General features: G+C 38.8%; 1 protein-coding gene across 1 annotated transcript; it reads left to right on the top strand.

Moving 5' to 3' along the window:
- Nucleotides 1–11,257: 11,257 nt before the first annotated feature.
- Nucleotides 11,258–13,372, top strand: LOC146937575 (uncharacterized). Its single transcript, XM_085749462.1, has 3 exons — nucleotides 11,258–11,545; nucleotides 12,014–12,585; nucleotides 12,679–13,372. The coding sequence occupies exons 1-3, from the start codon at nucleotides 11,258–11,260 to the stop codon at nucleotides 13,370–13,372; spliced, it is 1,554 nt and encodes a 517-aa protein (XP_085605588.1).
- The last annotated feature ends 1,049 nt before the right edge of the window (nucleotides 13,373–14,421 follow it).

The following is a 14,421-nucleotide window of genomic DNA, read 5'->3' as shown; positions in this document are numbered from 1 at the left end:
TCATTATTATATCTTTAGAGGATAGTATTGAGTGGGGAAAAAGATACTTGGACCACTCTTTTGTGTACATCCTTTATACCATCGATGACATGGCTTATGGATACTTTAGAAAATTTATCTTTGTAAAGAATGATTAAAAAAAATAGATCTAGCAAATTAAAAAATTGATACTTTGTCCCACCTCTCAGAGAAGATTACGCGATCTCATGCTCTCTCCATCTTTTTGTCGTCGCCATCTCCTCCCAGTCTCCAACGGCCGCTGTCTCTCTTTCCATCTCTCCCTCAACCGCCACAGTTTAATTAGCCACTGCGATCTCCTCTAACGGTCGCTTCTCCCTCCGCGATTCAACACTTACTGTTTTGTCAAAATCTCCGTCGCTGAATCTCTCCGTTGAAGGTGATGTATATCTTAAATCTTGTATTTGGTGAAGACTAAAACTTATTTTGAAATCATTTGACCAACTTTGAAATTTTTTTCCAAAATAATTGTTGAATCAGAAATTCATGATGAAGAAATTAATCAAATTAGGTTATGATACTGATTTAGTGAGAACTTCGGGTTAAATGAAGCTTGATAGTATTTAGAAGTTTAGTTCATAATTATCTTTTTTTTTTTTTGAAAGAGTTCATAATTATCTTAAAATCTCTGTTATTTGCTACTGTCTGATTTGTTGGTAATTGCAAATGGGTTTGGGATGATAATTTGTGTTGGTTAAGTTAACTCATTCTTTAGTTGGTTTGTGTTAAACATGTCATATGTAGAATAACATTCACCTGTCATTGTTGTATTCTTAGTAAAAAATCACAAGTTTTCCTCCAATCATTTAGTCTCTCTTTGGTTGTTCCTCTGATGGCGTAGTGTTCGATTAATTTTAAATGCATTTTTCTTCAACCAAATTGCTTCCAAATTTATTCCTAAGTGTAGGGTCTTTATCTTAATCATCTAAGGGTGTTTTTATGAAAGAAATAACTTGGTTTAAAGGGTCTAATGAGTTTAACTTGTTTTGTAAAAACGATAAAGTGAGACGAACTTTGTGATTTTCATGAATTCATCGTATTTGGCCGGTGAAACACCAAGGTATCCTCTACTGCACTCATATGTGGCCTAGAGGTATGCTTAGTTGAGGCATTGGAACTTGGTTACTTGGTTTTGGCTTAAATGCTCAATTATTTCTAATGTTGTGATTTTGAGGACGAACCTTGTTGAAAATGATTTTTAGAGTTGATTGCCTTATGAATCCTTTATGGATAGTTGTTATACCTTATGTGAAGATGATTGGTGGTGTATATATGTGACAACTATATGTTGCTTGAATTATGGATGTTGTTGGTGATTGTATATATGTTAAATGGTGGTGAATTGTTGTTGATTGCATATATACAAGTATTGGTGATGTTGAGGTGATTAGTTTGTGTGAACTTATACATTGTAGTCGAGTCATATGTTCATGCATTCATGACTGATGGTGGTGGATTTTATATCCAATTGAGGTGATTACGATGTTTTTGTTGCATCGAAGGTGACGACCTTGAGGTGAAATGGTACCGCATGCATCTAGATGAGTCTAGAGTCATTGCATACATTGTTAGTGAATTGAATTACATATGAGTTATGCATGATGATTGAACTTGTTAATTGGTAATTGTCATGGTTGAAATTGTGATATGTGTATGATACACTTGTTGATACAAACTTGGAATGATGATATTGAATGATGTGAGTGTTGTGAATACTTGTGAGCACATGTATGACTTGTTATTCTTCATTCTTGAATATATATCTTTCATTTTCAATATTCTTGTTAAATCTTATATGGATTATGATGATGTAACGCTAACCCTCAGTGGTTTACCACCTGCCTTTCTGTATGGACGGGTAGATGGAGTGCAGGGTGCTTAGATTGTGTGCTTGATGTTGCCGAGGAGCGGAGTTCCTCCTTTTTATATGCAAGTGTCTAGATTAGGGCTCTGATCTAGGGTAGTACTTGCATGTTGGATCTTATTTTGATTATGTTGTTGGAGTTGAGACATTGTTTGTATCTGAGAGATGTATTTATTGTCATGAGACGTGGAGATGTTACTCATATGGTTTATATATGTTCCGCTGCTATGTTTATGAAACTTGACAATTTATACATGTATGTTGCTTTTGTTTTGATGACGTAGCATCTATTTCTAGAATATATTTGTATATTCGCGCGTTTTACCGCTTATTAGAAGTAGGTGTTACAAGTTGGTATCAGAGCCGTGGTCAGTCCTTGTCCGGACTAGTGTTCGTTGATTTTTCCTGTTAGATGCGAATGGTAATGAGTTACCTTCGATACTTGGTTGTTGTGATGTTGTTCTTATCCGTTGGTTGGTTTTGTGTAGTATTGTGATGGCTGGTGGTAGAGATGATGCAGCGATTGTGCAGGCTTTGGCTTTGATGGCTCAGGTGTTGGCTCAGGCTAACGAGCAGGCGGCGGTTGGTCATCGTGATCCTGGTGAGGCTGAAGAGCAGAGGCTTGATCGTTTCTTGAGAAACAGTCCGTCGACGTTCAAGGGTAGGTATGATCCGGATGGAGCTCAGACATGGGTGCAAGCCATGGAGAGGATCTTTCGTGCTATGGTGACTAGTGAGGATCAGAAGGTCTGATTGGCTACTCACATGCTTGCTGAGGAGGCTGAGTATTGGTGGACCAATGCTAAGGGAAGACTTGAGGCTGGTGGAGCTGTGACTTGGGCTAGGTTCAAGACTGAATTTTTGAGGAAGTACTTTCCTGAGGATTTGAGGACTAAGAAAGAAGTGTAGTTCTTGAACTTGAAGCAAGAGAACCGTTCAGTGGCTGAGTATGCTGCAAAGTTTGAAGAGCTTTCGAGGTTTTGTCCGTACATCAATGCGGAAGATGCTATGGTTTCTAAGTGTGTGAAGTTTGAGAGCGGTTTGAGGCCCGACATCTATCAGTACATGTGTATTCAGGAGATCCGTGACTTTGATACTTTGGTGCATAAGTGTCGTATGTTTGATGAAGCTGGGAAGGTCAAGGTGAACCATTACAAGGCGATTAATGAGAAGAAGGGAAAGAGCCATGGATTTGGGAAGCCGTACAACAAGGACAAAGGCAAGAAGAGAGAATCTGGTGGGGGCTCTAAGCCGAATGTTGATGAGGTGAGGTGCTACAAGTGTGGCACATTGGGTCATTTTGCTAACGATTGCAAGAGTGGTGAGAAATGCTACAAGTGTGGGGAAGCAGGTCACAAGGCTTTTGAGGGCAAGAAGGAGATCACTTGCTACAATTGTGGTGAGAAGGGGCATATCAGTAATAAGTGTACCAAGCCGAAGAAGGTGGCGGGAAAGGTGTTTGTATTAAATGCGGAAGAGGTTTTGCATCCGGATAATCTCATCCGAGGTATGTGTTTTATCAATAGTACTTCTTTGATTGCAATTATTGATACTGGTGCTACTCATTCTTTTATCGCGGTTAGTTGTGTTGAGCGTTTGGGTTTGGTTGTGACTCCGTTGTCTTGGGGGATGGTTATCGATACCCCGGCTAGTGGTTCGGTGACTACTTCTTTAGTGTGTGCTAAGTGTCCTGTTAGTTTTGGCAATGTTGATTTTGAGTTGGATCTTGTGTGTCTTCCGTTGAAGCATATGGACGTGATTTTTGGTATGGATTGGATGTTGACTTTTGGTGTTAACATTAATTGTTTGACCAAGAGTATAACGTTCTCTAAGCCGGTAGCTGAGGAAGGTGGGAAGTTCTTGACCGCGGAACAAGTGAAGAAGTCTTTGGACGGTGAAGCTAGTGTGTTCATGATGTTTGCTTCTTTGAAGGAAAGTGGAGAGAAAGGAGTTGGTGATTTGCCGGTAGTGCAAGAGTTTCCAGAAGTTTTTCCAGACAACATTACCGAGTTACCGCCAAAGAGGGAAGTTGAGTTTGCAATTGATTTGGTTCCAGGAACGAGTCCTATTTCGATTGCGTCGTATCGGATGTCTGCATCAGAGTTGGGTGAATTAAAGAAGCAGTTGGAAGAGTTGCTCGAGAAGCAGTTTATCAGGCCGAGTGTTTCTCCGTGGGGTGCTCCTGTGTTGCTAGTTAAGAAGAAGGATGGAAGCATGAGATTGTGTGTGGATTATCGGCAGTTGAATAAAGTGACGATTAAGAATCGGTATCCGCTTCTGAGGATTGATGATTTGATGGATCAATTGGTTGGTGCGGAGGTGTTCATCAAGATTGATTTGAGATCAGGATATCATCAGATTAGAGTAAAGGCGGAAGATATATCCAAAACTGCGTTCAGAACGAGGTATGGACACTATGAGTATTCTGTGATGCCATTTGGAGTGTCTAATGCGCCAGGTGTCTTCATGGAGTATATGAATAGAATATTTCATCCTTTTCTGGACCGTTTTGTGGTGGTGTTTATAGATGATATTTTGGTGTATTCGAAGTCTGAAGAAGAGCATGCCGAGCATTTGAGGATTGTGTTGGGAGTCTTGAAGGAGAAGAAGTTGTTTGCTAAGTTGTCGAAGTGTGAGTTTTGGTTGCGGGAAGTGAGTTTCCTTGGTCTTGTGATTTCTAAAGGTGGTATTGTCGTGGATCCGTCGAAGGTTGGAGCAGTGTTGCGGTGGGAATCACCTAAGTCTGTTTTCGAAGTTAGAAGCTTTCTTGGGTTGGCAGGATATTATCGGAGGTTCATTGAGGGATTCTCTGAGTTGGTGTTGCCATTGACGCAGTTGACTCGGAAAGGACAAGCTTATGTTTGGGATGCTAAGTGTGAGAAGAGTTTCCAAGAGTTGAAGAAGAGGTTGACTTCAGCTCCAGTGCTGATTTTGCCGAATCCGAAGGAATCTTTTGTTGTGTATTGTGATGCTTCTAAGATGGGTCTTGGTGGTGTGCTTATGCAGAATCGTCAGGTTGTGGCTTATGCTTCGAGGCAGTTGAAAATGCATGAGAAGAATTATCCGACTCATGATTTGGAATTGGCGGCCATTGTGTATGTGTTGAAGATTTGGTGGCATTATCTGTATGGTTCTAAGTTTGAAGTGTTCAGTGATCACAAGAGTTTGAAGTACTTGTTTGACCAGAAGGAGTTGAATATGAGGCAGAGAAGATGGTTGGAGTATCTTAAGGATTTTGACTTTCAGTTAAGGTATCACCCTGGGAAGGCTAATGTTGTTGTTGATGCTTTGAGTAGAAAGTCGTTGCATATGTCTGCTTTGATGGTGAAGGAGTTGGAATTGATTGAACAGTTTCGAGATTTGAGTTTGGTTAGTGAGTTGACGCCGGATGGTATGAGGTTGGGAATGTTAAAGCTGACTAGTAATATTTTGGAAGAGATCAAGAATGGTCAGAAGGAAGATTTGGAACTTGTAGATCGAGTGGTTTTGGTTAATCAAGGTAAAGGTGGAGACTTTAAGTTGGGTGAGAACGGTGTTTTGATGTTTCGTGATCGTGTTTGTGTACCAGATGTTCTTGAGCTTAAGAGAAGGATTTTGGATGAAGGTCACAGAAGTAGTTTGAGTATTCATCCAGGAGCGACTAAGATGTATCAAGACTTGAAGAGGTTGTTGTGGTGGCCTGGAATGAAGAAAGAGATCGCAGAGTTTGTGTATGCTTGTTTGGTTTGTCAGAAGTCTAAGATTGAACATCAGAAACCGTCGGGTTTGATGCAACCGTTGTTTGTGCCAGAGTGGAAGTGGGATAGTATCTCTATGAATTTTGTTGGAGCTTTGCCGAGGACTGTTAAGGGTTTTGATTCGATTTGGGTGATTGTTGATCGGTTGACGAAGTCGGCACATTTTGTTCCTATTAAGACAGGTATGTCTGTGGCGAAGTTGGCTGAGATCTACATTGAGAAGATTGTTAGATTGCATGGTATTCCTTCTAGTATTGTGTCGGATCGGGATCCGAGGTTTACTTCTAAGTTTTGGGAGAGTTTGCAAGCTGCTTTGGGGACTAAGTTGAGGTTGAGTTCTGCTTATCATCCCCAGACTGATGGTCAGACGGAGAGGACTATTCAGAGTTTGGAAGATTTGTTGATGGCTTGTGTTTTGGAACAAGGTGTCAGTTGGGTTGAATGTTTACCGTTGATTGAGTTTACTTACAACAACAGTTTTCATTCTAGTATCGGAATGGCGCCGTTTGAGGCTTTGTATGGTCGGAGGTGTAGGACTCCTTTGTGTTGGTATGAGTCAGGTGAAAGTGCTTTGTTAGGACCGGAAGTTGTGCAAGAGACGACCGAGAAGGTTAAGATGATTCAAGAGAAGATGAGAGCATCTCAAAGTAGGCAGAAGAGTTATCATGATAAGAGGAGGAAGGACATTGAGTTTCAGGTTGGTGATCATGTGTTTTTGAGAGTGAATCCTGTGACCGGTGTTGGTCGTGCTTTGAAGTGTCGGAAGTTGACTCCTCGTTTTGTTGGACTGTTTGAGATTATTGAGAAGGTTGGGGTTGTAGCGTATCGGATTGCGTTACCACCATCTTTGTCGAATCTTCATGATGTGTTTCATGTGTCTCAGTTGCGGAAGTATGTGTTTGACGCATCTCATGTGATCCAAGTGGATGATTTGGAAGTAAAAGATAATTTGACCGTCGAGACTTGGCCAGTTAGGATTGAGGATCGTGAAGTGAAGCGGTTGCGTGGCAAGGAGATCGTTTTGGTTAAAGTGATTTGGGTTGGACCGACTGGTGAGAGTGCCACTTGGGAATCGGAGAGTAGGATGAGGGTTGCGTATCTAGAGTTGTTTCCTTCAGGTAATTTTCGAGGGTGAAAATTCTTTTTAGTGGGGGAGAGTTGTAACAGCCCGATCTTTCGATTAGATTTATTTATATTATTCTTAATTGTGTTATATGTTCTTCTATGTGATTATTTGCCTCTGTGTGTATTTTTGGTTGGGGATTGTAGAATTCGGTGTTAGAAGGGTATTTTAGTCATTTTGGACTTAGGGGCATTTTGGTCATTTTGAGAGCAGGGGTAATTTTGTAATTTTGCTGAAGGCTATTTTTAGTGCTTAGTGAGAGTTATTATTTTTACCAAGTGTTGGAGAGTGGGGTAATTATTTAGTTTACCGTTAAGTGACCGTTAGTGTTATATTTTACCGTTAAGTGAGTAGTAACATTTTGGGTTAGAATAGAAATGGGTTAGACCCATTAAGATCTTGTGAGTTGAGCCCAATTGAGTAGAGCTTATATAAACACTAGTTGGTAGTGAAATTGGGGCTTTACCAACATTTCATTTCATTTTCACATTGAGATAAAGATAGAGAGAAGATAAGGGTTCTAGAGGAAGAACAAGAGAAAGGGGTTGGAGGCTAGAGCTAGGAGAGGAATTCATCATCTAGGAGCTAAATTGAAGCTTGGGTTAGAGATTCTTGGTGCTAGAGGTAAGAGGGTTAGGCTTCACTCATAATTTCATAACTTTTTCCTTTTACCCATTTTTATGAAATTGATGAATTGATTTTAATTGGTGTAAATTCGTGCATGATTGTTGTTGTTATGTTTGAGAACATGATTTGTATGATAATTGTGTTGTTGTTGTTGAATTTGTAAGTCAAAGTGGGTAGATATGAACATGGTATGTTTTTGTATGAAATTGATGAATGAAGTTGTTGTTGTTGAATTGTTGATGAAATCATGTTCAAATGTTGTTGTTGTTGTTGTTATTGTTTTGACATGAGTTGTTGATGAATTGATGCATTGGGTATCATGAATTTGTGAATTATGATGAGATTTGTTGTTGTTGTTGAAAGTTGTGAGAGTTTTGGTGAATTGGTGAATTTTGTTGAGTTGTTCATGTGAAGGACCAAAATGAACTTCTGATATATGAAGTTGTTGGCTGAGTTTTTGGTGTTGTTGGGTGAGTTAGATTTAGTAGAATTTCTGTTTTCATGTTGTGATTATGTTAGTTGAGTCGTTTGGGAGAAAACGGGATTTTCGAGTGAAAATTCGAGTGTTAACCATTTGAAAAATGAGTGTTGATGTGAGGTCTTGGAAAATGATTTTGGGATGGTTGAAACTTGAATTTCTCTGAAGATTATGATAGAGCTAAGTGTCAGGAGCGCGTAGGCGAAAACGGCATCGAAAACGGGTTAACAGTTTGGATTTTACGCGCGAAAACGTGAAAATTGGAAAATCTGATGCTGTCTGTCAAGCAGCCATCGTACTCCGATTTTTGGCATCGGACTACGATTTTGACCAGGTTTTGGAGTGTTTCGACATGAAAAAAATCGGACTACGATGGGTAGAAATCGGGCTACGATTTTGCCTGACCAGAAACTTTTTAAATGCTTTTTTCTTCAACCAAATGCTTCCAAATTTATTCCTAAGTGTAGGGTCTTTATCTTAATCATCTAAGGGTATTTTTAAGAAAGAAATAACTTGGTTTAAAGGGTCTAATGAGTTTAACTTGTTTTGTAAAAACGATAAAGTGAGACGAACTTTGTGATTTTCATGAATTCATCGTATTTGGCCGGTGAAACACCAAGGTATCCTCTACTGCACTCATATGTGGCCTAGAGGTATGCTTAGTTGAGGCATTGGAACTTGGTTACTTGGTTTTGGCTTAAATGCTCAATTATTTCTAATGTTGTGATTTTGAGGACGAACCTTGTTGAAAATGATTTTTAGAGTTGATTGCCTTATGAATCCTTTATGGATAGTTGTTATACCTTATGTGAAGATGATTGGTGGTGTATATATGTGACAACTATATGTTGCTTGAATTATGGATGTTGTTGGTGATTGTATATATGTTAAATGGTGGTGAATTGTTGTTGATTGCATATATACAAGTATTGGTGATGTTGAGGTGATTAGTTTGTGTGAACATATACATTGTAGTCGAGTCATATGTTCATGCATTCATGACTGATGGTGGTGGATTTTATATCCAATTGAGGTGATTACGATGTTTTTGTTGCATCGAAGGTGACGACCTTGAGGTGAAATGGTACCGCATGCATCTAGATGAGTCTAGAGCCATTGCATACATTGTTGGTGAATTGAATTACATATGAGTTATGCATGATGATTGAACTTGTTAATTGGTAATTGTCATGGTTGAAATTGTGATATGTGTATGATACACTTGTTGATACAAACTTGGAATGATGATATTGAATGATGTGAGTGTTGTTAATACTTGTGAGCACATGTATGACTGGTTATTCTTCATTCTTGAATATATATCTTTCATTTTCAATATTCTTGTTAAATCTTATATGGATTATGATGATGTAACGCTAACCCTCAGTGGTTTACCACCTGCCTTTCCGTATGGACGGGTAGATGGAGTGCAGGGTGCTTAGATTATGTGCTTGATGTTGCCGAGGAGCAGAGTTCCTCCTTTTTATATGCAAGTGTCTAGATTAGGGCTCTGATCTAGGGTAGTACTTGCATGTTGGATCTTATTTTGATTATGTTGTTGGAGTTGAGACATTGTTTGTATCTGAGAGATGTATTTATTGTCATGAGATGTGGAGATGTTACTCATATGGTTTATATATGTTCCGCTGCTATGTTTATGAAACTTGACAATTTATACATGTATGTTGCTTTTGTTTTGATGACGTAGCATCTATTTCTAGAATATATTTGTATATTCGCGCGTTTTACCGCTTATTAGAAGTAGGGTTTTACACAGAACACCCTTGGAGTTCTATAAATAGAAACCTTGTGCTGAAGTCAGATGTTACACGTTTTAGAAACCCTAATTCTCCCAAACCTCTTATCGCTTGGCTAGCATCTGGAATTGGAGGAGCACCATTCGTGTAGTCTAGTAGAGGCTCTTCTGTTTGCATTGCTGTGATCGAGATTCCTGTCTCCTGTTTGTACTTCAGGTGGTAACATTCGAATCGCTTATCATGTCAAATTCGTAATGATCCAAGGAAATAAAATTGAAATTTTTTTATTCCGCTGCCTGTTTATGCAATCGATTTTCCTACACGTTGTTGTTACAATGTAGTTTTTATGGGAATCTCATACATTTGTATTTGCGTGGTGATATCCTCCAACGATCGGCTCTCCTTCCGCGTCAAAGTCCCCATCGCTGAATCTCTCTGTTGAAGGTGATGTTTTTCTCAAACCTTGCATTCGGTGAAGAAATTAGAATTTTAAGGTCGGGGTTTACATCAAATTTCATTTAATTTTGTGATGATGATGGTTTATCTGTCTGTAGTTTGAACGATTTTTTTCACAAAATTAATTTTTTTTTTTTGAATTATTTGTTAAACCATATATCCAAACATGTAAAGATTGAAATTCATGTTGAAATTGGTTTACAATTTTTGAAAAAAAAATCCAAAATAATTTTGTTTGTAGCTTTTCCTTTTGGTTGGGTTGACGTTGTTAGCTTGTAAATTCAACAAGCTCATTTAATATGGTCAACATTTGTTTGACCTCTTAATTTGCAGGAATCGAAGGCTTTCTCACTTTAAGTTGAGTATTCCGACAAAATGACAAGCTAACGTGTGTGACTTGAAGTTTGATAGAACAAAATAGAAGAAAGATCGCGTCGAAGTCAAGCAATGAAGGCGGGAAAGCACGATTTCAAGCTTGGAGACGGTTTCCTTGGTGGGAACATGGGGGAAACAGTTGCCTAAGATGGAGGAAGTGCTGATCATGGGATTAGTGGTTTGCCAGTTAGGTTTTTTGGTATAAATAAGTGTTTCCAAGCCAGAAAATGGGTCGCAAATCATTTATAGAATTCTACAACACTTAAACTATCGGTGTCTAGCGAAACGAGTTATGCAGAATGTATGTAAACTGATTTGTAGAGCACCTATATTTTAATGCATTGCATTTTACTTTTCCTTTAAGTTTACGTGCTTAAAGCCTTTTGTCTTTTCTTTTTACTTTATATTGATTTTGTTTGCAATATCAAACCTGTCGAGAGACAGTGCCTTTTCTTTACAAACCCGTCCTGCTCTCTAAGTAACCTGAGTGCATCTCGTGGCTCTTTTGCAAACCCTTTTTTCGAATCAAAACCTTTGCACAACATGCTCCTGAGATCTCTAGTTCGGTCTCGTTTGTAATAATTAGAACTAGCCCATAGTTTCCCGAAAACACAGCAAACAAATTGGCACGCCCAATGGGACCCTGTTTGTGCAATTGATTTTCAAAAACTTTTTCATAAAAAAAAAACTGTTTTTCAAAAACTTTTTCAAAATCCATCTCCGTTGTGAGATCCGTTTTTAGGATTTTGTTACTATTTCTGGGTAACTTTATTGCTAAAAACAACAAATTGTTAGTGTATGCATTTGAGAAGTGGTAAATCTATGGCTCGTGCCAGTTCATCCTCTTCACAATCATCTTCACAAGCACATTCTTTACAAGCGACCTCTCCTTTGGGAGATTTAAACGTGTCGATCCCTGTGGGGGCAACTATGGCTATGCCAGTTTCGACAGAAATGGGAGTAACCACTCCCTCAAATGTTTCTACGTCTGTTTCGATGACACGACCAGAAATGGGAACCGTTAACCCCCATTCACTGTTGGTGTTCCTTCGACTGCCAGTACTCAAAGTTCTCCTTCAGTCAGGCCTAGGCTTGATGATCGAAATACAAGTATGCAGAACCTTTTTAGGGAACAACTGTATGGTATGCCAACTTCGATGATGGCAAATGTACATAATAGTGCGTCTGCATTTGCAAGTCAAGCAAATCCGTTCACAATGCACAACGTACATAGTCCCTCAAGTTCTAGCATTTTTGGTCGGAATACTCTACCAACGTTAACAACAGATTCGATGAATTTGTTAAGATAACAAATGGATGAGAGTAACCACAAAATGGTTAATTTGTTAACACAACAAATTGTTACCATGTTTAATCCTTTAATAAGGGACACAAACCGGAGTTACCCAAGCCTTAACCACTCAAATGGGGAGGATAGCAAATTTCTTTGCACCCCCACAACTGGTTTACCAACCGGTTACACAAATACAAAATCAACAACCGTTGTGGTTGATCAAACCAATGGTTCAAAGGCCACATCATGTGCCTTAACCCCAATCGGTGGAACTAGTAATTCAGGGTCAAACTGAAGTGATATTGGTGGATAGAAATAATAATGCCGATGAAGTTGTTAGGAATGTCCAACAACAAAACATAGGAGTTCATAACAATATAGCCAATTTGGTCGAAAATACAATGCCTCAAAGTGGTTTGAATATTGGCCTACATAGGATAAACTTTGTTTCTCCTTTGTCGGAATTGGTATTACAATCTGAACTTCCTAGGGGTTATAAAATTCCTAAGTTCACCAAGTTTGCAGGGGCTACCAGTGAGTCCACTGTCGAACATATCGCAAGGTATTTGACAGAGTCAGGAGATCTAGCAAATGATGAGAATTTGAGGTTGAAATATTTTCCAAATTCTCTAACAAAGAATGCCTTTACATGGTTCACTACTCTTGCACCTCATTCGATCCAAAGTTGGACTGAATTAGAAAGGTTATTCCATGAACAATTCTACATGGGCCAATCTAAGATAAGTCTAAAAGAATTGGTGAGTGTCAAGAGGAATTCCACTGAATCCATTGATGATTATCTCAATAGATTCAGATTATTAAAGGCAAGATGTTTCACTCAAGTGCCTGAACATGAGTTAGTCGAAATGGCTGCTGGTGGCCTAGATTATTCCATCAGGAACAAACTACACACTCAACACTTGAGAGATATGGCCTAGTTGGCCCATAGAGTTCGACATGTCGAAAGACTAAAGGCTGAAAAAGCCAGAACTCAGAAACATTACAAAAAGGAAAAGATTGCTTATATCGGATCGGATGAAGGCAATCAAGAATTTGACATAGCTTTTGGCGATGTCGAAGCAAAGGAGGTTGACATTGCTGAATTAAAACCAGGGCCCCCTTATACGTGTAAATCGTTAAGGCCCTCTGGTGGGAACAATCCTATTGAACCAAGCAATGAAAGATATGTTCCAAAAACATATACCTTCGACGTAACCAAATGCGACGAGATATATGTTCTCGTAGTTGTTGATGGTCAAGTGGTAGTACCCAAGGATTTGAAAATCCCACCACTAGGACAACGTCAAAAAAGAGGTTTTTGTAAATACCATAATTTTTTGGGACACAACACCTCACGATGTTCCCTTTTCAGGGATTTGGTTCAGAAGGGTCTCAATGAAGGCAGATTGAAGTTTGGAAACAAGCCAAAGCCTGAAATGCAAGTAAACTCTAATCCTTTGAAGGATGCGAGCATGATGTCCATTGACATTGCAGGTTGCAATATGGTCGAAGCGATCATTGATGTTGTCGAAGACCTATCTGTCAAAGCAGAAGTGGGAACAGAAGCTGATGTTGCAGAATGTCGAATGGTGGACATCATTAAAGATGCAAAACACGTCGAAAAGACTGCTCCAGAGCCTTAATTCGATGAGAAATTAAAGACAGCTTATCCTAAAACTGAAGAAGAATTCCGAGGTAATGCTCTGCCACAGATGTAGTGCTGTATGTAACACCCTATTTCTATTAAGCGGTAAAACGCGCGAATACATCAGAAATATTCTAGAAATAGATGCTACGTCTCCGAATAAACCACAAATCATACATGCATAAAGATCATGTTACACAACATAGCAGCGGACATACTTAAAAATGATAAAACATCTCCAGATCTCAACAAAATACAATTGTATTCTCCAAATCCCAAATAACATAATATATCAACAACTCCAAGATACATAGTCAAAATGAAACAACATGCAAGGACTATCCTAGATCAGAGCCCTAATCTAGACACTTGCAAATAAAGAGGAACTCCACTCCTCGGCATCAACAAGCAACAACTAAGCATCCTGCACGCCGTCTACCCATCCATACAGAGAGGTAGGCGGTCCACCACAGACCACTGAGGGTTAGCATTACATCATCATAATCCATAAAAGATTTAAACAAGAACATCGGAAATGAAAGATATATTCAAGAATACAAAATAACAAATCATACATGTATTCACAGTATTCATGATTCTCATACCATTCAAACCATTCCATACAATCATTCCAAGTTCATATCAACAAGTGTATCATACACGTATCACATATACATAACCCTCCCTCCTAGAACACTAGCATCACATGATCATTATTATCCCCCATCACTTACATTTCAAGCTATCACATTATTATCATAGCATACCATGCATATTCAACCTCTAATCAAGTCATCAACAAAAGCTCATCATTTATCAACATCAATCAATGAAAACATTACTCACTTCATTACTCATCTAGCATGCTTATCTCAACAAGTACAATTCGTCATATCGAAGTTATAAGCAAGCCATCATCATTATCAAAGAACATCACCACATCATATATGTATATATACATATACAAATCTCACCTCATCATTATTATTAAAATAACCATCATCAATTGATTCACCAAGTGTATAAGCACAAACAATTAAGACATGC

This window comes from Medicago sativa, chromosome 3, assembly GCF_051527215.1.
Source record: "Medicago sativa cultivar Bolivia chromosome 3, Bolivia_mono, whole genome shotgun sequence".
Lineage (NCBI taxonomy): Eukaryota > Viridiplantae > Streptophyta > Magnoliopsida > Fabales > Fabaceae > Medicago > Medicago sativa.
This window is presented reverse-complemented; position numbering and strand designations above follow the sequence as displayed.

What these genes read in the sequence shown, in the direction of transcription:
- LOC146937575 (XM_085749462.1), top strand. Translation starts at nt 11,258, where the DNA reads ATGGCTCGTGCCAGTTCATCCTCTTCACAATCATCTTCACAAGCACAT. An exon ending in GCTTGATGATCGAAATACAA is followed by an intron (nt 11,546 to 12,013) that starts GTATGCAGAACC and finishes CTAGTAATTCAG; the next exon opens with GGTCAAACTGAAGTGATATT. An exon ending in ACTCAAGTGCCTGAACATGA is followed by an intron (nt 12,586 to 12,678) that starts GTTAGTCGAAAT and finishes GTTGGCCCATAG; the next exon opens with AGTTCGACATGTCGAAAGAC.